Source organism: Aristolochia californica, unplaced genomic scaffold (genome assembly GCF_029961685.1).
Source record: "Aristolochia californica isolate CCGP_79_NKW_82.1479 unplaced genomic scaffold, dmAriCali1.0.hap1 SCAF_12, whole genome shotgun sequence".
Taxonomy (NCBI): domain Eukaryota; kingdom Viridiplantae; phylum Streptophyta; class Magnoliopsida; order Piperales; family Aristolochiaceae; genus Aristolochia; species Aristolochia californica.
Window position 1 is genome coordinate 19,409,509 of NW_027181793.1, and position 23,423 is coordinate 19,432,931.

General features: G+C 35.8%; 2 protein-coding genes across 2 annotated transcripts; both read left to right on the forward strand.

Moving 5' to 3' along the window:
* Positions 1-15,165: 15,165 nt before the first annotated feature.
* Positions 15,166-16,323, forward strand: LOC137945659 (extradiol ring-cleavage dioxygenase-like). The gene is made up of 3 exons (XM_068791620.1): positions 15,166-15,390; positions 15,630-16,000; positions 16,081-16,323. Exons 1-3 carry the CDS (start codon positions 15,166-15,168, stop codon positions 16,271-16,273), a joined length of 789 nt encoding a protein of 262 aa, XP_068647721.1. The 3' UTR covers positions 16,274-16,323.
* A 415-nt stretch (positions 16,324-16,738) lies between these two features.
* LOC137946654 (putative invertase inhibitor) lies at positions 16,739-17,299 on the forward strand. The gene has a single exon (XM_068792981.1). The coding sequence runs from the start codon at positions 16,739-16,741 to the stop codon at positions 17,297-17,299; it is 561 nt and encodes a 186-aa protein (XP_068649082.1).
* The last annotated feature ends 6,124 nt before the right edge of the window (positions 17,300-23,423 follow it).

Here is a 23,423-nt window from a genome sequence, read left to right on the forward strand (position 1 = left end):
ACTGTTCTGCTTCCGATAGGGGAGAAATGGAGTAGGAGGCGAAGATTTATAGGCGTAAATCGTCGTGTCAGTTTGCAGTTTTCCCTGTTGCTACTTTTTGCCTATCAAGTAACGTTTCTTCAAATTTTCGACAAAAAAAAAGACTCCCAAATTAATTTTTTTTCCATCCATGTAGGAGAGAGAATGTGAAGGAAAAGGTTCTGTTAATGGAAAGAAAGTTAAAATCCAGGAAGCAGGTTTGGATCGTCCCACAGGTAACCGGAGACATGTGCTGATCATGATGATGATGATGTCAATCTCTTGTAATCATGACGTCCCTGCACTCTTCAACTACTAAATCATCCCAATTTCTTTTTTCCTTTACTTGCAGTGGTAATACTTAATAGCAGTTTCTGAACACTGAGAATCAAATCAATCCATCAATCCCTCTATAATGGGTTACTGATCTTGTTTCAATTCTGGAATTTTTAGTAATTATAAAGTAATAATAATAATAATAATAATTATAGACTACCGAACATGGATCCATTGTTCATAAAATCATAGTTATTGAAAATATTTACTAAAAACTAAATAAAATTTTAATAAAATTAATAATTGAAAGTTTTCGAGGATATATCTCTTCCAAACTTCTTGGGGATGGAAAAACTGGTTCCGCAGAATTTTAGTAAACTTTGTTGTCTTGGTGGGTAGCAGTTTAGTAGCCATTAGGAAGCAGAAGAACCCGAAAAAGAGTAAAAGGAAAGAGAAAAGAGGGTAGATGTTTCTTGATGTTTGTGATTTAAAATATTCTGTTCCAACTGTTCATAAATCAGAACTGGTGACTCAGATCATACATAAGCATTACGTTTTGGCTGATTGATCAATAAAACAAGTCTGATCCGTAAGTCCCACAAAACATCTTAGCAATCTCATCTTGTCATGTCATTCAGTCAGTCTTTGCTAATCGTGATAATAACATTGGAACCTAAGATTAAGATGAGAGACAGACAGAGAGAGACAGAGAAAGACAGTTTTCCCATGTTCAGTCATTTGGGTCAGAAATAGCTGCTCTAGTTTATTTATATATATATATATATATATATAATTATATATCTTTGGAATTTTATTTGAGTCTAGTTTCCGACTCGAAAAGAATCGTTGAAATCAGATTTTAATAGAAAGAGAAATCACCATTTGAAGCAGCAAAGGTCAAGCAGAAGAAAAGATTCATGCGACAGTAAAATGCTTCAATTTTTTAGTTATTTTATGCCATCAAGAACGACTCTTTATATGGAGAATTATATATCTAAAGAAATATCTATTAGGCTATTTTCTTACCTATTCAACCAATTCTAAATCTAAGTGTTTTATATGGATACATCGATCTCGGAAGAGTCAATAGTCATGCTGGCTAAAGAAGAAAGAGTACTTAGTTCGGCCAGATTACAGAGACTGAAATCTATCAGATTATTTATCTCAAAAGAAATATATTTTTTGAAGAGGAGTTATTCTTAGATGAATGGTATTTAAGTCTAGTTTTATAAGGAGAATTTTTTATGTCAATCTGATCTATATTTAAGAAGATATTCACATTGGAAGAATCAAAGGTCATGCTGGTATCCAGTTGCATGCGAAGATCCGAATTTAAGCCAAATTTGTTGCTTCATTTTTTTAGTTTTTGTTAATGATCAACAATATCAGGAAAGTATCTCATGATCTACCCTTAGAAAGTTTTTATTTGTTAACTAACAATATCAGGACAGAATCTTTAGGTGATCATCTTATTTTCTGTAACTTTCCTTGATGTATTTGTCAAAGAGAAAAAGTGTTCATATTATGAATTATGGCAAGTTCCAAAAAAAGTAGTTATTTAATGCTGAAAATTACAAAAGTATCTATGTAAGGAGATTTTGATCTAGGTTCAGATTCAAAACGCTTGTTTCTTCTCTAGTTATGAGAAACCCTTGCAACATATTAACATCACATTGGAGAAACACTCGGTGTACTTATCCCCTTATGAAGTGAGCAACCTCGCTTAACCTATCAAATCCTTTCAAGCTATAAATGGTCTAGCCTCAAGCTTTGCCTTCAATTTTTTATCTTGCCTTTTGGAATCGGCTTCATTCTATAATTACATCTCTAAGCATGAACTAGATTCAGAAATGGGACACTTATGGCATTGGCTGCTAATTAATTGGTTTAATATGGCTAGCTCTCGGTTAGGTGTCTAAATTAATCACCGATGCAGTAAGCGTGGAAGCAACATGCACTGCTGCTTTATTCACTCTTCTCTATTTTTTAGATGACCTTGCGGCTGCTTTCGGAACCAGCCACACTCAGTGCAGTTATTTTTTTTAGAAGATTAACAACACTTGGTTCAACTTATTGGTAGTTTATTACTTGATTCTAACTTATTATTCGGTGCACATCTTCCTTATTCAAGGATGGACTCACTATGGATTATTTCATGTGTCTTTATTACCCTTAAAAACTTTCATTATTTGGCATGTGCTATTTGGACATTGGCTCATTACTGCAGGTGCTATTGTGTCTCATGGTTGAGACATTATTATTGAAGGACTACTCGGTTGCTTGCCTTAGGTTCATTATTTGCTGACTATTGTCAGCATTGGTTCATCTGATGAAGAATTTAAATTCCTTAGGAAAATAAAGCACATGATGACCCGACTTCTGCAACTTACCTTCCTCATTACCCATTTCCCTTTGGCAGTGTTTCTCCTACCATCTTTTATTTGACTCTTGTTTACCCCCTTTGGCCAACCCTTTTTGGTGCATGTTATGGTTGGTCCTTTATATATTATATATGGGTGTTTTTAACTCTATTAAGACTTTTTATTGGTACCCTAGGGTTTTTTATTGTCGTCTTGTGAATAACGGACATTACCCACTTTAGTGATTATTATCATTATTTGTTTGAAATCATTTGAGGTTGGTGTCAACTTATATTTTACCACCCATGTCTACCCTTTGAGAGTCTACACCCGATTTCGTACTTATCCTTGGGACACCATGATGGAAGAAATTTTTACTATATTATGTTATTTGTTTCAAGCTGGGATCACTACCATTGCCTCCCAACTTGAAGGGGAATGTTGGAAGATATCAATATATTAGAGTGTCATTGATGTAATTAGTTTACGTTTTTGTCTCTTCTTTACTCTTACTAAGGTGAAGGGTATAATTATAATATTAATATTTTGTCATTTGTAAATTGAGCTTAAAGGGGAGGGTTTGGAATAAGTCCATTACCTTATTCTTCCTCCTCTTTTCTCCAAATTTGTCACTTCTTCCTCTTCTCACCCCTTAATCCTCGTCTACTTTGATTATACATCATGAAATCCTAAGTTTCAATATCTCTCTGGTTGATTTATGTTTTTTACAACTTGGTGAGAATTTGGACCAATGGCCAAATAAATCTCATCCTCATTCCTTGACAAGCTCCTGGGTGCCTTACTAGTGCATGCAAAAAAAGGATTTCTCCATTCCATAAGTTAAAGAAGATGTTTCATCACATCTCGCAGGATGGTAATCCTCCTAGATAGAACCAGTAGGTTCAACATTCATAGCCAAATGACAATGGTCCAAACGAGGCTGCACATGAGTGTTTGGCTCCCGCCTAATGCTTTGCGTAAGAAAAAAAAATAGGAAAAAAATTCAAGAGTAGTAGAAAATAATACACAACACACAGGTGAACTTACTAAACTTTCACTCATGTTGTAAATTCAGACAGAGTTCTAATATCACTTGATTTACAGTCACCATCATCTTTATTGGTTTTCTATTAATCATGGATATGCCTGTTATTTATTTAAAATTTGAAGACATTTTCTCATGCAATAATATATTTTGTAAGAAACACTGAACATACAAATAAACACTAAGAGGCCTTTTCCACATAAGAGCAAAGAAACTAAATGATTTTTTTGGGAATCGAACCTAGATTCTCAAGTTAAAGTGGTGCCTTGTCCATTATGCCACAAAGTCTTCAATGACTCTTTAACTCTTCCATTACAAAATTCATGGACCGTCCAATAGATAAATAAAACGCAGGAGGAAGGATTGGGTTCAAATGGTATTGCATTTTAAGACATATAGATATTGTACCTTGGAGGTGATTTGTCATTGCAACAATTTCTAAACATTCAACCACGCAATATGATTTTGGGTCCATAAAGAATGCCACCTACAAATTTTATTTCAAATCAAGGTTGGAAATCTCAACCACGTCTACGATTATGCTTTAAAAATCATGTTTTTATATATTTGATGTTTAAGTAACCCTACCTTAAGCTAGAATTTCAGATAAAGCATGTGCCTTCTCACAATCTCACTGGCACATACAGTTTTAAAATAATTACTAATCAAATTTTATATTTTTCTTAGGGAATTTCACTTAAATACCCATTTAAAATAACATATTTTTAAAAATACCGACGCCATCAAAATATTTCTAAAACTACCCAACTTTGACCGGTCAAATGCATATGTGTGCAGTCAAAAGCCACACATAAGCTTTGACTGCTCATGTGTCACCACATCATCAGTGTAGTAAACATAGATCGACACGTCGTCTGACACGTCATTATTTTACCACGTCATCTGCCACGTAAGCTGACACGTCATTAAATAAAAATTAAATATATTTTTTAAAAAATAAAAAAATCAGATAATTTTTTATTACCTAATATCTATAATATTGGACATTTATATTTGGGAAAAGTAATAAATGTTATGTCTCGAAGCCTAAAAATTATTTTAGAGTTTAAAAATGCAATTTATTTGTATAATTTTTATCACATTATTTACAAAATAATTATTTACATTATTTAAGTTGGTTATTTGTGTTATTATTTTAAAAAAATTAGATAGTGATTTTGAGAATGTGATGGAAAGATTTTGAGATTTTGTAATTGAATAACAGACCTTTAACATCTTTTAATTACTGACTGTTTACCTAAATATGATTATATTGATTAAAATAATTAATAACATTTATTAATTAATGTTCATTAATTATTTAAGTTACAATTTTACAATTAGATTTATACTTTAAAAAGTTACAAAATATTTTTCTCGGTTCCGAAGAAACCAGGAGAAAAGTATGGTAACTCTGTCTGAAACTAACGAATTCCACACTTTCCAACTGTCTTTTCTCGGTTCCGAAGAAACCAGGATCAGTCCTAACTAACTGAATCCAAATAGATTGAACATTTATGATTACTAACAACAAACTAAATCAAAATAGATTCAGCATTTATGATTACTAACTGGCATCAGTAGAATACGAGTGACGGTTGCCAATTTAGGCAACTGTCTTTCCTGATTGGATTTGAATCAGAATCAGGATGCAACTAGAAGTAATTTGCCGCGTTGTAAACCATTTAAAATCCGCTCCATTCTCTTCGGTTTTACCTTCTTCCAGAGACTGCAGTGAGACTGAGATGGCAGAGAGTGGGAAAAGAAAGCGTTGCCGCAAGGTCGTTACAGACGAAGAAGCTGACTTACTGGCGTTTCTTGAGAAGAAGAGGCTGAAGCTAGAAGAGGAAGAGCGGCAGCCGAAGAGGAAAGCCGAACCGGAGTTGCTGGAATCACTTGCTAAGCTGTACAGCGATTTCACCGAGCCCGTATGGCTGGGCCAGAAGAGGATCACCAAGACGGACATACATCGCCATCATCAGAGGTTCTTCATCCCTCGCTCCGTTGTCCAAAAGCTGAAGCCTCACCTGAAGTGTTGGGAGAGAGGTGAGATCGAACCCCACGATGGTTCGGGCATTTACAAGATTATCAGGTTTTTGGGATTCTTAAAAAAAAGGACAAATTCCACCTTGTTTAAGTTGGGTAGCTGGTCCCATCTTTAAAAAATTTCAGAGTTGGGAGGAAGCCATTGAAAATCTTTGGTATATATTTCTTCCACGCTTTCCAAAACCAATCATCGGGACAGGATAACATAGAGAAAAACACGACATGGTAACGTTTCTGCTTTCATTGGTTCCCACTCTAGGCCGCCACCACTCAACCGATAGAATTTGGTGAGTAATAATTCAAACCAAACACCAGCCAATCCACACTGTGAAGTCCTCCAGCCATGTCCCATCCTCAGACTGCAGCTGAAAAAAAACAAGCGTTTTGCCTTATGTTTCGTTCAGAAGCCGAGGACGCTGTTCAAGCCACATTGACAAAAACACAAAAACCTGATACAACTAAATAAACTTCGAGTTTTTCACCTTACCCAAGTCCTTCAAATGCTCATCTCCACTCTGCATGGCGGTGGTGAATGGATGCTGATCAATAATGTGCATAGTGGTTGTGAATGGCGACTTGGACTGAAAATTGTAGTTGGAAACAGTTGTCTCATAGACCAGGGAGTTCTGACGAAGTGGACCAAATCACCTAGCACCAAGAGAGCAGATATCCCAAATTGACAGTCGAAAATCAAAGTCTTAGAGATAATGATCTCGATGGGCATCGTGAATCACGTTCTGATTGGAGGAATCAACCGGCCACCATTAAACATTCGAGTACCAGTCGTCTATTCCCCTTAGAATGCAGAAGCACAGCCAGATTCAAGGTAGAAACCCGTCTCATTTACGATAGAAGCGAATTCCAGTGAAGTAACAATAAATATATGATACCCATTACCATACGAGGTTGAGATACAGAGAGCACTGTAATCATGATCGGCAACGAAGCTTCAAATGTGCTTTTGGGAAATTTTGTCAATGGGTTTCCCACCAGGTTAAAGTGAGTCAACTTCTAGAAGTAAAGTTTGGGAGTTGAGACTCCACCATGAGAATGGTGGGAGAGGAGCAGATTTTGGGTAGAAGAAAAGGCGCTTGAGGCTCTCGTGTACAATATTGAAGTACTTGAAAATCTGATGCACATCAGTAGTCTATCGTCTCTTTGACCTTTGGGAGTTAAAAAATTGTCACAAAAAGAAAGGCGATCATTCCAAAAATTGCTGAACAAGAAGCGAGACAGACATATCACCACTTGAACTCCAAAAACCAGTGTCATAAACCCATTTTCCGAGGGGTTGTTGCAGTTTTGTAGAATTTTCTGCTCCTTACCATCTTTTTGGTTTTTTTTTTTTTTTTTTTTTTGTGGGTAATAGAGGAGAGGACACACCACCCTCCCCCTCTCTTTCATCACTACTTGTACTCTTTGGTTCATCGAGAAAGAGAGGGTAGGTCCCTTCCCCTGTCACAAATATAACTCTTATTTCTCAAAAGGCAAGGGAGGCCTCACTAGCTACCCACGAAGTTGGGAGGACCAAGGACTTCTAACTTGCCTCCAAAAGAAGCTGTCACCACTCATTCCCAGTGGCACCTGGTCCTTTCTTTCTTCTTTCATTCCATTTTTCCTCTTTCACTAAAGCCTCTCCCCATCTCCATCGTGGTCTCCGGTGATGTTGTCGCTATCTGGTTACAATTATATTGCAAGGTATGAACAAGAAAGAAGATCCAAAAAATAAGCATGAGTATTAAAAATATAAAGTAATGGATATCCATGGCAAGATATATTTACGAAGCCTCAAAATAGGCTTTTATGCTACTGCCCTCATGTGAGTCTTGTATCTGTGAAATTGGGGACATTTCTATTTGAGGCGCCATAGGTTGGATTAGAGGCATTGGGTGAGATTTTCTCTATTTTTTAATGTCGAGTGCCAATTATTATGTATTTTTTATGTATGCACTATAAATTGTTATTAGTTGATACCTTTTGATAATAGTAAATGTTGCTTTTTAGTTTATTTCTATTGACAAGTGAGTAAAATGACTAACAACAACAAGATTTTATCAGAATAATGTTGCTATTTACCAAATTGCTCATTCTAGGTAGTATAGCAATAAGTTATCTGTTTTGAAAGTTTTTTTTTAACTCATTTTAAAATTTTAGTTTATCTAAGATTTTATATTGAGATTGAGTCTAAAATCTTTCTTTGCACTTGACTTCAGATCATAGGACTACCCTAATGCAGTGTAAACGACTAAGGATAATTGTTGAGATTTCCCCTCGTAATGGTCTTTCTCAGTTCCCCTTTCTCTCTCTCTCTTTTTGTCTAGTGCCTTCATTTAGTAGAGTTTTATTTTATGTGCAAGTTTGAGGCCAGTGGAAGCCCCTGAGATATGGGAGCGTATTGCATAAGCTTGAGAAAGCAAGCTTTTTCATCATATATTTATGAATACTTCTAAAATTGCTTTATGCTTTTTTGCCTTTGTTGATATTCTTGCTAGGTGCATGTTTTTGTTAGGGTAATAAACATGATTGATGGATTTTCATATCAATGCTATATTTTGCAGTACTTATTTTTTTCACAAATGTGATGAGTATTTCTTGGTAAGTGCCTTGAGGTGTTAGGTGTATATATAACTAGCTACATTGAGTTGTATTGTTTCCATTTTATTGAGAAGACTTTGTGGCCTAACGGTTTGGCACAAGGCAACTAGACATCTAAGTTCAAATCCCAGCAAAGTTATATTACTCTTATTGTGTACTAAACTTTTTTTATTTTCTTAGCCAACTATTTGGTGATATTGGTTTGAGCTTTCAACCAATAATTTTTTACTTAACATATTTTTTCTTATATTTCTATTGTTCAACCTCCTAAGAGCAATTATTTGCAAGGATTTTGACACAAATGACTTGTAAGACAAGTTTAGCTTGAAAAAAGAATATATCTATTATTGGAAGATATGAATATGTTGGAGTGTCATTTATATAATTAGTTTATGTTTTTGTCGCTTCTTTACTCTTACTAGGATGAAGGGTATAATTGTAATATTGGTATATAAATAGAGCTTAAAGGGGAGGGTTTGGAATAAGTCCATTACCCTATTCTTCCTCCTCTTTTCTCCAAATTCGTCACTCTTCTCCTCCTCCTAAACCTTCTCTCCACTACTCTTCTTCTTCTTCTCACCCTTTAATCCCCTTTTACTTTTATTATACATCATGGAATTCTAAGTTTCAACATGGTATCAAAGCATGCAATGACTTGACATGGAAAAGGAGAAGAAGATGGAAAAGAAATGGAGGAAGAAAAAGAAAGAAAAAAAAGGAGTTTCTCTTTTTTCCTTTAGTTTTCTTTCCCAATTCATGTATTTCATTGGATTTGTAACTCTCTTAATGTACATTTTATATATATATATATAATTATATATCTTTGGAATTTTATTTGAGTCTAGTTTCCAACTCGAAAAGAATCGTTGAAATCAGATTTTTATAGAAAGATAAATCACCATTTGAAGCAGCAAAGGTCAAGCAGAAGAAAAGATTCATGCGACAGTAAAATGCTTCAATTTTTTAGTCATTTTATGCCATCAAGAACGAAACTTTATATGGAGAATTATATATCTAAAGAAATATCTATTAGGCTATTTTCTTACCTATTCAACCAATTCTTAATCTAAGTTTTTTATATGGATATATCGATCTCAGAAGAGTCAATAGTCATGTTGGCTAAAGAAGAAATAGTACTTAGTTCGGTCAGATTACAGAGACTGAAATCTATCAGATTATTTATCTCAACAAAAATATATTTTTTGAAGAGTAGTTATTCTTAGATGAATGGTATTTAAGTCTAGTTTTATAAGGAGAATTTTTTATGTGAATCTGATCTATATTTAAGAAGATATTCGCATTGGAAGAATCAAAGGTCATGCTGGTATCCAGTTGCATGCAAAGATCCGTATTTAAGCCAAATTTGTTGCTTCATTTTTTTAGTTTTTGTTAATGATCAACAATATCAGGAAAGTATCTCATGATCTACCCTTAGAAAGTTTTTATTTGTTAACTAACAATATCAGGAAAGAATCTTTAGAAAATCATCTTATTTTCTGTAACTTTCCTTGATGTATTTGTCAAAGAGAAGAAGTGTTCATATTATGAATTATGGCAATTTGAAAAAAAAAGTAGTTATTTAATGCTGAAAATTACAGAAGTATCTAAGTAAGAAGATTTTGATCTAGGTTCAGATTCAAAACGCTTGTTTCTTCTCTAGTTATGAGAAATCCTTGCAACATATTAACATCACATTGGAGAAACACTCGGTGTACTTATCCCCTTATGAAGTGAGCAACCTAGATTAACCTATCAAATCCTTTCAAGCTATAAATGGTCTACCCTCAAGCTTTGCCTTCAATTTTTTATCTTGCCTTTTGGAATCTGTTTTATTCTATAATTACATCTCTAAGCATGAACTAGATTCAAAAATGGGACACTTATGTCATTGGCTGCTAATTAATTGGTTTAATATGGCTAGCTCTCGGTTAGGTGTCTAAATTAATCACCGATGCAGTAAGCGTGGAAGCAACATCCACTACTGTTTTATTCACTCTTCTCTATTTTTTAGATGACCTTGCGGCTGCTTTTGGAACCAGCAACACTCAGTGCAGTTATTTTTTTTTTAGAAGATTAACAACACTTGGTTCAACTTATTGGCAGTTTATTACTTGGTTCTAACTTATTATTTGGTTCACATCTACCTTATTCAAGGATGGACTCACTATGGATTATTTCATGTGTCTTTATTATCCTTAAAAACTTTCATTATTTGGTATGTGTTATTTGGACATTGGCTCATTACCGCAGCTGCTATTGTGTCTCATTGGTTGATACATTATTATTGAAGGATTACTCGGTTGCTTGCCTTAGGTTCATTATTTGCTAACTATTGTCAGCATTGGTTCATCTGATGAAGAATTTAAATTTCTTAGGAAAATAAAGCACATAATGACCCCACTTCTGCTACTTATCTTCCTCATTACCCATTTCCCTTTGGCAGTGTTTCTCCTACCATCTTTTATTTGATTCTTGTTTACCCCCTTTGGCCAACCCTTTTTGGTGCATGTTATGGTTGGTCCTTTATATATATATGGGTGTTTTTAACTCTATTAAGACTTTTTATTGGTACCCTTGGGTTTTTTATTGTCGTCTTGTGAATGACGGACATTACCCACTTTAGTGATTATTATCACTATATTTGTTTGAAATCATTTGAGGTTGGTGTCAACTTATGTTTTATCACCCATGTCTACCCATTGAGAGTCTGTACCCGATTTCGTACTTATCCTTGGGACACCATGATGGAGGAAATTTTTACTATATTATGTTATTTGTTTCAAGCTGGGATCACTACCATTGTCTCCCAACTTGAAGGGGAGTGTTGGAAGATATCAATATGTTAGAGTGTCATTGATGTAATTAGTTTACGTTTTTGTCTCTTATTTACTCTTACTAAGGTGAAGGGTATAATTATAATATTAATATTTTGTCTTTTATAAATAGAGCTTAAAGGGGAGGGTTTGGAATTAAGTCCTTTACCTTATTCTTCCTCCTCTTTTCTCCAAATTTTTCACTTCTTCTTCTTCTCACCCCTTAATCATCGTCTACTTTGATTATACATCATGAAATCCTAAGTTTCAATATCTATCTGGTTGATTTATGTTTTTTACAACTTGGTGAGAATTTGGACCAATGGCCAAATAAATCTCATCCGCATTCCTTGACAAGCTCCTGGGTGCCTTACTAATGCATGCAAAAATAGGATTTCTCCATTCCATAAGTTAAAGAAGATGTTTCATCACATCTCGCAGGATGGTAATCCTCCTGGATAGAACCAGTAGGTTCAACATTCATAGCCAAATGACAATGGTCCAAATGAGGCTGCACATGAGTGTTTGGCTCCCGCCTAATGCTTTGCATAAGAAAAAAAAAAGGAAAAAAATTCAAGAGTAGTAAAAAATAATACACAACACACAGGTGAACTTACTAAACTTTCACTCATGTTGTAAATTCAGACATAGTTCTAGTATCACTTGCTTTACTGCCACAATCATCTTTATTGGTTATCTATTAATCATGGATATGCCTATTATTTATTTAAAATTTGAAGACATTTTATCATGCAATAATATATTTTGTAAGAAACTCTGAACATACAAATAAACACCAAGAGGCCTTTTCCACATAAGAGCAAAGAAACTAAATGATTTTGTTGGGAATCGAACCCAGATTCTCAAGTTAAAGTGGTGCCTTGTCCATTAGGCCACAAAATCTTCAACGACTCTTAACTCTTCCGTTAAAAAATTCATGGACCGTCCAATAGATAAATAAAATGTAGGAGGAAGGATTGGGTTCAAATGGTATTGCATTTTAAGACATAGATATCGTACATTGGAGGTGATTTCTCATTGCAACAATTTTTAAACATTCAACCACACAATCTGATTTTGGGTCCATAAAGAATGCCACCTACAGATTTTATTGTTGGAAATCTCAACAACGTCTACGATTATGCTTTAGAAATCATACTTTTTTATATCATCAGACACACCTATTATCACCTAACTCACCTCTTGTGCTTTGCTTTCTAAAAGTAATATGACTTTATTGAGATTTGAATCCAGATCTCTAGTTGCTTGGTGCCATACCGTTAGGCCATAGAGTATTCTCAATAGAATGAAAACATTACAACTAGTATATAGCTAAAGGCAGCTAGTCATATATACAGCTAACACCTCAAGGCCTGCATAGTCATCCCTAAACCCTACAATATCATCAGACACACCTATTATCACCTAACTCACCTCTTGTGCTCTACTTTCTAAAAGTACCTGTTTTGATTTTTGGTGACTTGTTTGTGAATTTTCTATCAATGTTTTTTTCACAGCACAAATATCAAAGTTCAGTACTTTCCTGATTAATATCACCTTCAAGTTTAAATATCACTTTACAAGGTCAATACAATATAATTCAACATGAACAACTTCCACATCCAGATTTAGTCACATGATAAAACAAATGCCAGAATCTAGCATTGAGGAATAACACACAACATCAGTTCCCGGTCCTGATTGATTTCCCATATGTTGGAAGATGGGCCCAAGCTCACACGGCCAAGTGTGTTAGAAGATTGGTTCAAACCCATAAGACCAAGGAAGACTCACACATCCAAGAGAGGTGGAAGATGGGCTCAAGCCCACAAACCAAGGATAAGGCCCACAGGCACACGAGTGATGGCTTGATGGTAACTAAAGAGTCATCTCATATAGATGACATTGATGTAATTGGTTTAAGTTTTAAGGGTATTATTGTCATATTGTAATCTTATTTACCTATAAATTGAGCTTAAGGGGGAAGGTTAGGACACAAGTACAAAACCTCTTTCTTCATCCTGTTTTTCTCCCAACATGTTTTCTCTCTTATAAGGTATTAAGTAAAAGAAACTATTAATTATATTAATTTTTTAAAAATAATTACTTATCAAATTTTATATTTTTTTCTTATATTAAAGTGAAGGTAATGAAATGAAATGCGTAAGATTGTTTAAAAGCAGAAATTAATATTTTAAAAAATTTAATTAAAAAAAACTTAAATTAATATTTTTAAAAGGCAAACTAACGTGGATGGATTATGTGGCATTTAATGACATTGCATATGACTTGGCTTACCAATGACGTGTTGGGTGACATGGAGTAAGACTCTTTGGGTGATGATGTGGTGTGATAATATGGTGCCATGTAAGCGATCTTACATGTCACCTTGTACACGTGTGTAGTTGATCGGTCAAATTTAGGTATTTGTGAAATTAAGTTGGTTATTTGTGTTATTATTTTAAAAAAATTAGATAGTGATTTTGAGAATGTGATGGAAAGATTTTGAGATTTTGTAATTGAATAACAAACCTTTAACATCTTTTTAATTACTGACTGTTTACCTTAATAGGATTATATTGATTAAAATAATTAATAACATTTATTAATTAATGTTCATTAATTATTTAAGTTACAATTTTACAATTAGATTTATACTTTAAAAAGTTACAAAATATTTTTCTCGGTTCCGAAGAAACCAGGAGAAAAGTCTCTGTCTGAAATTGACGAATTCCACACTTTCCAACTGTCTTTTCTCGGTTCCGAAGAAACCAGGATCAGTCCTAACTAATTGAATCCAAATAGATTGTGCATTTATGATTACTAACAACAAACTAAATCAAAATAGATTCAGCATTTATGATTACTAACTGGCAATTGCTTTCCTATAAGGTCCATGTATAAGATCCGTGCGATTGCTTTCCTATAAGGTTCGAGCCTTTTTGCGCAACTGGTTTCAATATGGTATCAGAGCCTACAAACACTAACACCTAACCAATACAACCCAAAAGACCAGTCTCATAGGTGCAGAAAGACAAATACTTAACACAACCTATAACCTACAAACACTAACACCCACCCCGCCAAATGCAACGTCACCGAGCCAAACATTATGTGAACGCGCGGGGAATCGAATGCTGGTCGTGGCGTGACCAGTTCTTATACCATGTAAGCACCTAACCAATACAACCAAAAAGACCGGTCATTAGGTGCGGAAAACCAAATACTTAACACAACCTACAAACACTAACATGGTCGAGGAATAAGCCCAGAAGCTCTACGAATGCTATGGACAAAGCGAGGGAATTCTCGCAGGAATTTATAGTTGAAAAAGTGAGGCTTTCTCTCTTATCTTTTGTCGTACAGCCACAATACTCTCAGACGCGATTCCTTTGAGAAACAAGAGAAGATGCAATGTTTAGACAGACACTCGAGCTACTAAGCTACGCAAACAACTGGATCTCACACAGAAGGTCTCCGGACAAAGAAAGTGATACTCATTTGGATAAAATAGAAAAAAATATCATCATTTAAGAGAGATGTCACATGCTCTTGATCGCATCCAGAAATCTTTTTGGTTATCTTTTCCTCAGAGTTCATAATGTATCACATATTAAGTATCAGATATCTTGAGACTTTTCCACTAATATCATAATGTCTCACATATTGTGTCATGATACACGATTTAGAGACAAAGAACGTCATTTACTTAATTGAGTTTTATCTTATATTTTAAGGGAGATTAGTAAATATGGGCAGATGTGATTAGATTAATCAAGCCTCTGTTTAGATTTGGTAGGGGAGGTGATGGGCACAAGCAAACACGCCCACCCTTGGTGACCACTCTTTGACCGGCGGCGCAAACCACGCTTGACCAACGGACTCAAGTAAACAAGCAAAAGAAAAGATGGTCAAAGAGAACAAGTCGATAGGGGATGTACGTCTTCAATCTCCATTGACATCTATATAAGCAAATCCTCTTTCTTGGTCTCCTTACAAAGACTCCAGCACCATGGACACCTTCTTCATCGGTCACGGAGCCCCTACTGTGGCCATCGACGCTTCGCTGCCGGTCAGGCCTTTCTTGCAGCAATGGCAGGAGAATATCTTGGCGACGAAGCCCAGAGGTATTCTCATCATCTCCGCTCACTGGGAAACGGCTGAACCCACCGTCACCGTTGTTGATCGAAACGATACCATCAACGTCTTCCAGATGTTTCCTGAACCCATGCCTCAGGTTTGGCTTTTGAACTCCGTTGCTCTCCTTCTTTCTTTCGCTTATCTTTCCAATTCTTTTTGAAAATTTAGAGCCGTTTTCGAGGAAGGGGTTTAACTGTCCGAAATTGAAGGCTGTATTCTACATGTCTCTCGTTATTTTGAACTGATTTGGATAGTTTCTGTGTCATTTTCTTCCACTGCAAGTTGTCATTTACCACTAATAAAAATCAACATGACGAGTTTCCGTCTGCACTGCAGCTCCGTTATCCAGCGCCGGGTTCCCCTGAACTGGCAAAGCAAGTGAAGGAATTGCTGATCAAGGGAGGATTCGAGCAGGTGAAGGAAGAGAAGTGCCGGGGGCTCGACCACGGCGCATGGGTCCCCTTAATTCTCATGTACCCAAATGCCGACGTTCCCGTCGTCGAGCTCTCTATCCAAACCGACAAGGACGGAACCCATCACTACAACATGGGCAAAGCCCTGGCTCCCCTACGGGACCAAGGGGTCCTCATCATCGGCTCCGGCAATGCCACCCATAATCTTCAGGTGCTTGGTTCTGATAACGAACCCGTCTTTCCTTGGGCTCTCGCCTTCGATACATGGCTCAAGGAAGCACTCCTCGATGGACGGTAACAGCTCAACTCACGTCACTCCGTACTCGCAAAGGTTGAATTTGTTTCTTTAAGACTGATCCATTCTTTGCTTTCAGACACGCCGACGTGAACCACTACAACGTGAAGGCGCCGTTCCCGAATATGGCGCATCCATCGCCGGAGCACTTCTACCCGTTGCATGTCGCGTTGGGGGCTGCTGGCGTGAAGGCGAAGGCGGAACTCATCCACCACAGCTGGTCTCTGGCTTCTCTCTCTTATGCCTCCTACCGTTTCGCAGCGGCTCAATGATGCTTTAATTCGTTTTTCATTACTCAATTTGTTTTTCCATGTACTTTAATTCTTTTCTCCTCCTCCTGTATTAGATTTGTTATGTTCTAATAAAGCCATTAGCCTCATCAACACTATTTTTCAAATACTTATTGCTTCTGGTTCTCAACGTTCTCATTCCAATTTTGGAACAGGACATGCCGCCATTAGAATGTCTTATAACTTGCAGTAACTACTCTTATGTTTTCTTGTGGTTCCGGCGGATCAATAACAAAAATAGAACAAACGTCAATTCTCAGCTATGAAACATTTTAGACCGTCATTTTCTCCTAACGTCCAGCCGAGTCCAAAGGTTCTCCGTTCTTCAACCTTTCCAAACATAGCCGATTTCTGTTTTTTTTGTTTCTCGGCAGGAAGCACTATATAAATAGACAAGTTACAATGATCAGATCCCATCAGAACCCAGAAAAAAAATTTAAAAATAAAATGGCAGCCAAGTCTCTCGTTTCTGTGCTGCCTCTCCTCTGCCTTGTCTTCGTCTCCGTCCAAACTCCTCACGTTGCAAATGCCCATGGCATCTCCTACATCAACAAAATCTGTCAGAGAGCCACCCGGTTCAACCCCGCTATCAAGCTCGACTTCTGCCTCACTTCCCTCCAAACCGTTCCGGAGAGCTACACCACAGAGATCGCTGGACTATTGAAGATCACCACTGATTTGGCTCTGCAGAATGCTTCAAGAACAAGTGGTCTCATCAAGAAGATGAACTCTGTAGCTTGCGAAGACTTGACCAAGGACCAGTTGAATACCTGCCTCAACGCCTACACCTCTGCCGTTTCCTCTTTGCAGGAAAGCACCCAAGCCTGTGCCGCGAAAAAGTACGACGGAGCCAAGCTGGGGGTGGTACTGGATGGGGCAGCACAGTGCGAGAAGGCGTTTGAGAATGGAAATGGGTCTCTGTTAGCAGATGAGAACAGCAATCTCCGTCAGCTCGTCACCATTGCTCAGGCCTTGCACCGTTTTGCTACCAAACACTCGAAACATTGATAATTTGCTTTGTCCATCTCCTTGGACGCAGCCATCTCCTATTTTTTGTGTTGTTTGGATCAATTAAGCTGCAGTACATAATAAAATAACTGGGAAGAAATGAAGAGAAATTTCACAGTTGTTACTGTTCAAACTCTTATCCTGCATGGTTACATGTTCTTAGTTCATAGTGACTTTGATAGCTCCCTCAGATGTGATTCATCTCTTTTTGGAAGAACGAGTTATGTTTTGATGATCCCACTAAGTTTTAAAACTATAAGGTGTTGATTCACTTCTCTTCTTCAACTTTATTATATATTTTTTATGTTTGTTAATGGTTTTGGAGCTTCTATTGTAGTCGGGCTTTAAATCTTCTCCGTGGTGTGTAGCAATTCTCTAAGCAGTAAGAATTGGTTCTGTGTTATAAGATGAACACGATTTGCAAGATACAGTAATGTTGCAACCATTGATTTGATGGGAAGGCCTTCTTTTTATAAGGAGAAATATGCCTTAAAAACAAGGTATTTTTTAAAATAACTTGATGCTTTCTCTGATACAAAGCTCGATTGGTTGCTAAAAGTTATACTCAGTCTTACAGTGTTGAATATGATGAAACTTTTTCTCTTATTGCCAAGATGAAATCGATCAGAGTTCTTATTACTAGCAACCAATTTTAAATGGGAGTTACATCTGTTTGATGTCAAAAAAAAAAAATTCTTAAATAGTATACTCTCTAAGGAAGTCTACATGTACCAACCACCTGGTTATGTGGTTGAGAGGGAGAAAGTATGTCGGTTGAATAAAGCAATATATGTGTTGAAATAATCTCCACAAACTTGATTTGATAAATTTACCATTGTAGTTAAAAAAAACTTGTGATCAAGAGGTGTGAAAGTGATCACTCAATGTGTACCAGAAATTCCACTAGGCAACATTCTTATGGTGGAATATGTGGATTATATTGTTATTACGGGCAGTGACCTATGTGGGCATTTAGTACCAAAGACCTCGGGCTTCTCAAGTACTTCCTCTCTTTTCCATAGACTGATTTTTTATTTTTCTCAGTAAGACTCAAACTCTTGCCTTCACTTTGTCTCCATCTTTCAAGGGTGCTTCTTCAAGATTTGACTTTCTATGATGCTTGATGCTTGATGCTTGAGGATTTTGAGAAGCTTGATTCGTTTTGATGCTTTAGACCTTGAAATGCACGTCTCTTCAAGGAAAAGTATTTGAAATACTTAATTTATAATTGTTAGCTCTATCAAGTTTTGTTATCAACAAAATCAAAAAGGGAATCAATATACAATCAACAACTCCTCCTTGGAAAACCTAACTAACAAGAAACTCTTTTCAATTTAGGAAGGGAAGGTATTCTCTAACCACTTCCCAATAAGAACGACAGGCAAAATGACCCTTCATCTTTTCAATGAAAGAAAGAAGAGATATCTTCCCAAGTGCATAGCGGCATTTAGTGTTAACTCTACAAAAACATTATGATGAACTTGATTTTTTAGTTCAATAAGAATAACGAGAGACATGTAGAATTCAGCCTTCAATTTCGGACAGTTAAACCCCTTCCTCGAAAACGGCTCTAAATTTTCAAAAAGAATTGGAAAGATAAGCGAAAGAAAGAAGGAGAGCAACGGAGTTCAAAAGCCAAACCTGAGGCATGGGTTCAGGAAACATCTGGAAGACGTTGATGGTATCGTTTCGATCAACAACGGTGACGGTGGGTTCAGCCGTTTCCCAGTGAGCGGAGATGATGAGAATACCTCTGGGCTTCGTCGCCAAGATATTCTCCTGCCATTGCTGCAAGAAAGGCCTGACCGGCAGCGAAGCGTCGATGGCCACAGTTGGGGCTTCGTGACCGATGAAGAAGGTGTCCATGGTGCTTGAGTCTTTGCAGGGAGACCAAGAAAGAGGATTTGCTTATATAGATATCAATGGAGATTGAAGACGTACATCCCCAATCGACTTATTCTCTTTGACCATCTTTTCTTTTGCCTGTTTACTTGAGTCCGTTGGTCAAGCGTGGTTTGCGCCGCCGGTCAAAGAGTGGTCTCCAAGGGTGGGCGTGTTTGCTCGAGCCCGTCTCCTTCTCCTGGCGGTGATAGATTATTATATTAGAGGAAAAGTCTGAAGGTATTTGATACTTAATAAAAAATTTATATGCCCACACCTTAGGTAGGGCTGGCTTTGAATCGAGCCGGAGTTCGTTTAAGTGTCGGTTCAGTTTGATTCGTTATTTATCGAGTTCGAGCTTTGAAATCAGCTCGTTTACCTTAACGAGCCGAACTTGACCGAAGCCAGGTTCGGTTCGTCGACTCGCGAGCCTTCCTGGGAAATTTTCTTTCTCCAATAACTAGCTTTGTCTTCGGCATCCCCTTAATTTGTTGTTAATGCAACGACTTCGGGCATGGTCAACTCCCACATTCTGATGGACAGTGTGTACACGGCCTAAGAACAAATTCTTTGATGTATAACTGATCGATGATAAATAGCAATTTTTGGCATCATGCAAGCAAGTTACAACCTACAATCCACATTGAAGACGAGTTTTTGAAGAACTTTTCCAATGAAATGATCGCTAGAAAGATTGTTTTAGATATATTTAGTATGCTCAATTTAATGATTTTTTTCTTTTTTCGTTTTTTCCCTTTTGTCCTTTCTTCCTTTTTTTCCTTCTCCTCCTTATTTTCTTTATTCTTTTTTTTTCCTTCTTCTCCCTTTTTTCTCTTAGAGAGAAGATAAAAAAGGCACAAAAATAGTTCTTATGAAAGAATTTGAAAATTTTTATGGGATAAACTCTTCTCCTTTTTTCCTTTTTTCCATTTCATCTCCTTCAATTTTTTTCCTATTTTTCTTACCTTTTTTCCTTATTCTCTTTTTTTTTTTCGAATGGAGGAGAAGAGCAAAAAGTAACCAGAAACTCTGCCATAATCCTCATAGAGCTTGCAACTAGTGGAGAAATTTTGTTGTAACTTCTTCAAAATTTTCCAAAGTTTCTTTGGAGCTTGCAACAAGTAGGCACTTTGCCATAATGCCGTCACCCCTCCATGGACTGTCAAACATAAGTGCGATCAAACTTCCCTTCAATAGAGTAGATGATGAACAAAACCTCTTAGATTACCATGAAAAAGTGAAGAATGAGGAGAAAATAGAGAGAATTTGAGAAGAGGAGAAGAGAGAGGATGAGAGCAGTAAAAAAACTGAGTTTGTTGGTAGTCGTGCTCAACCCCTTCTATATTTAATCAACGGATTATCACAATTATAAAAATGCCCCTCATACTTAGACCACTTAACTCCTTGTATCTCTCATTCTGGGGGGGGGGGGGGGGGGGGGGGGGGGGGGTTAGTCCACAATGAATTTGAATTGAAGTGAAATGAATTGATTCAACTTCAACTCATGTTTGGATGTTGGGGGGGGGGGGGGGGGGGTGGTTAGTGCACATGACTCAGGACATGATCTTCATGCGCATTACACAGTTCATGTCCTGGTGTCGTTAGGGGGCGCCAAAATTCATGTCATGTACATGAACATGCATGACTCAGGAGTTCATGTCCCAAGAGTAAACGGCGGAAAGTGCTTTCCGCCCGATTTTGAGAATCATCTACATGACTTTCGCACGGGGCTGTCTCTCGGGGATCTCTCTGCCGCACACCCTCTCTGCCATTGCATTCCCGCAGCCCTCTCTCATTCTCTGCTCCCTCTCTCGTCTCCATTTTCGTAGCCCTCTCTCGTCTTCGCAACCCTATCTCGTCTCCATTCCCGCTGCCCTCTCTCATTCTCTGCTCCCTCTCTCATTCCCGCAGAGCACGGGAGGTCGAGCATCTGTTGCAGAGCTTCTCGGCCTCCCTCTCTTCTCCCTCTCGGCGTACTGTCAGAGCGCCGCCTCTGTCGGCATTGCCCACCACCGTCGCCTTTGCCTAGCCCGTCCCCGTCGCCCGCTGGCTCACTGCTGAGGAAGATGAAGATGTTTAATTTTTCCTAAGTTAGGAAAACTTAAACTATCTTCATAAAAATCATTAATTTATAATTTTAATTTATAAAATAATTATTTTTATTTATAAAATAATTATTTTTATTTTACAATTACTATATTAAAATAGTGATTTAATAGTCATAATTAAAATATTGTTAAAATAAATATTTGATAAATTATTTTGGCAAAATTATCTGATTGCTATAGTTAATTAAACCAATGGTTTTAAATTTTGTGATAATATATTATTAATTAATAATACATAAAATATATTATGTACAAATATATAGTGTGTTAAAGTTATGATTAGATCAATTTTTTCTCTTAAATTATTCATTTTTAGGTTAAAGTATATCATATGTTATTAATAAATTGATAACTTAACGTATTACTTTCATTTTTTTATTTATAACGTTATTTATTTATTATTTGTAATTAATCATATACGTATTTCATTGGCTCATGTAATTACCATATTAATGCACAATAAAATATCTAATTCAATTAATAAATATATTAATATATTTAATTATACATTAAATAACTTATTCGTGTAGTAATAATGGTTGTTTTACCTAATTTGGGGTTTAAGGATTATGTTGTAATTAAGTGCACTATAAAGGTTTAGAGATTCTCTTATTTTTTATGTTTTTTCTCATGTTGGGGCACTAACACTGGAAACTGTTTCCAATGCACATGAAGTCGTCAACACAAAGATGATCTTCATGTACATGACTGACATGATCTTCATGTTGGACATGAACTTGAACTTGGAAAATCTATTTGGGGGACTAACCCCCCCTTAGTGTAGACGAGTTCAAGTGGTTGGAAAACAGATTCCAGTGTTAGTGCCCCCAAATAAAAAATATGTTACAAAGAAGAGAATGAGTAACATTTTATAATATACTTAAATAGAACATACACCTAAACATATAATTAACCAAAATAAATGTGGTTACTGCACTTATAAGTGATTTAACGTGTAGTATTAGAATATATTAATATCCTAATTAATGAAAAACTATATTATATTACTTAATGATTATATTTTATTATAAATTAAAACAATAATTACGTGTGACAAGAATAAATTATACAAAATTAATAAAAAAATTAAAAAATAACATAAGAGAATATAATAAATAAACCTAATGGTTTAATTAATTATAGAAATAGGATAATTAAACCAATTAATGATTACAGTTTATTATAAATTAATATACTAATTACGAGCGACTAGAATAAAAATTTTAAAATAAATAAAAAATTTAAAATAACATAAATGAATATAATAAAAAATAAATTATTTCATAATAACATAAGATATAGTTTAAAATTAAAACTCATTATTTTAATAAAAAATAAAAAATACATAATAAATAAATAAATAAATTAATTTATCAATGACATAATATATATTTTACATATTATTAATTAATAATATATTCACACAAAATGAAAATCTAATGGTTTAATTAATTGGATAAATAAACCAATTAATTATTTTTACTTATTAATAATTAATAAAATATTAACACAAATTGTAAAACCATATTTTTAATTAATTATAGAAATTGGATAATTATACCAATTAATGATTACAATTTATTATAAATTAATATACTAATTACGTGTGACTAGAAAATATTGTAAACACGTAAAAAAAAGTATAAAATAACAAAAACAAATATAATTAACGTAAATTATTTTTAACAACGAGTTCATGCGTTTAACATCATCAACTTACTAGTTTAGTACATACGAACGACAACATACATGTTCAAAAGCAATAAAGTACAACCACTAATAATCATTCCACATGCTAGTCGCTATGGCATCTCGAAATTGTGCAGCTCTAGTGGATTCTAATGCACGATGCCCCCGCATTGTTGTTGATAGGTTGCCTTCATCCCCAAGATCATCACTATCTTCATCCGAATTTTCACCTGCTAATCGGACCTCATCACCTCCTCCACCAACCTCATCATCTGAATCATCATCTTCCAATTCAAACATATCATTGTAATCCTCTTTACATATATAATTGTGTAGTATGGAACAAGCTATTACAATTTTCATCTCGATCTTATAAGAAAACGGAGGAGCGTCTTTCAACATTTGGAATCGAGCTTTTAAAGCATCAAAAGTTAGTTCAATAGTAT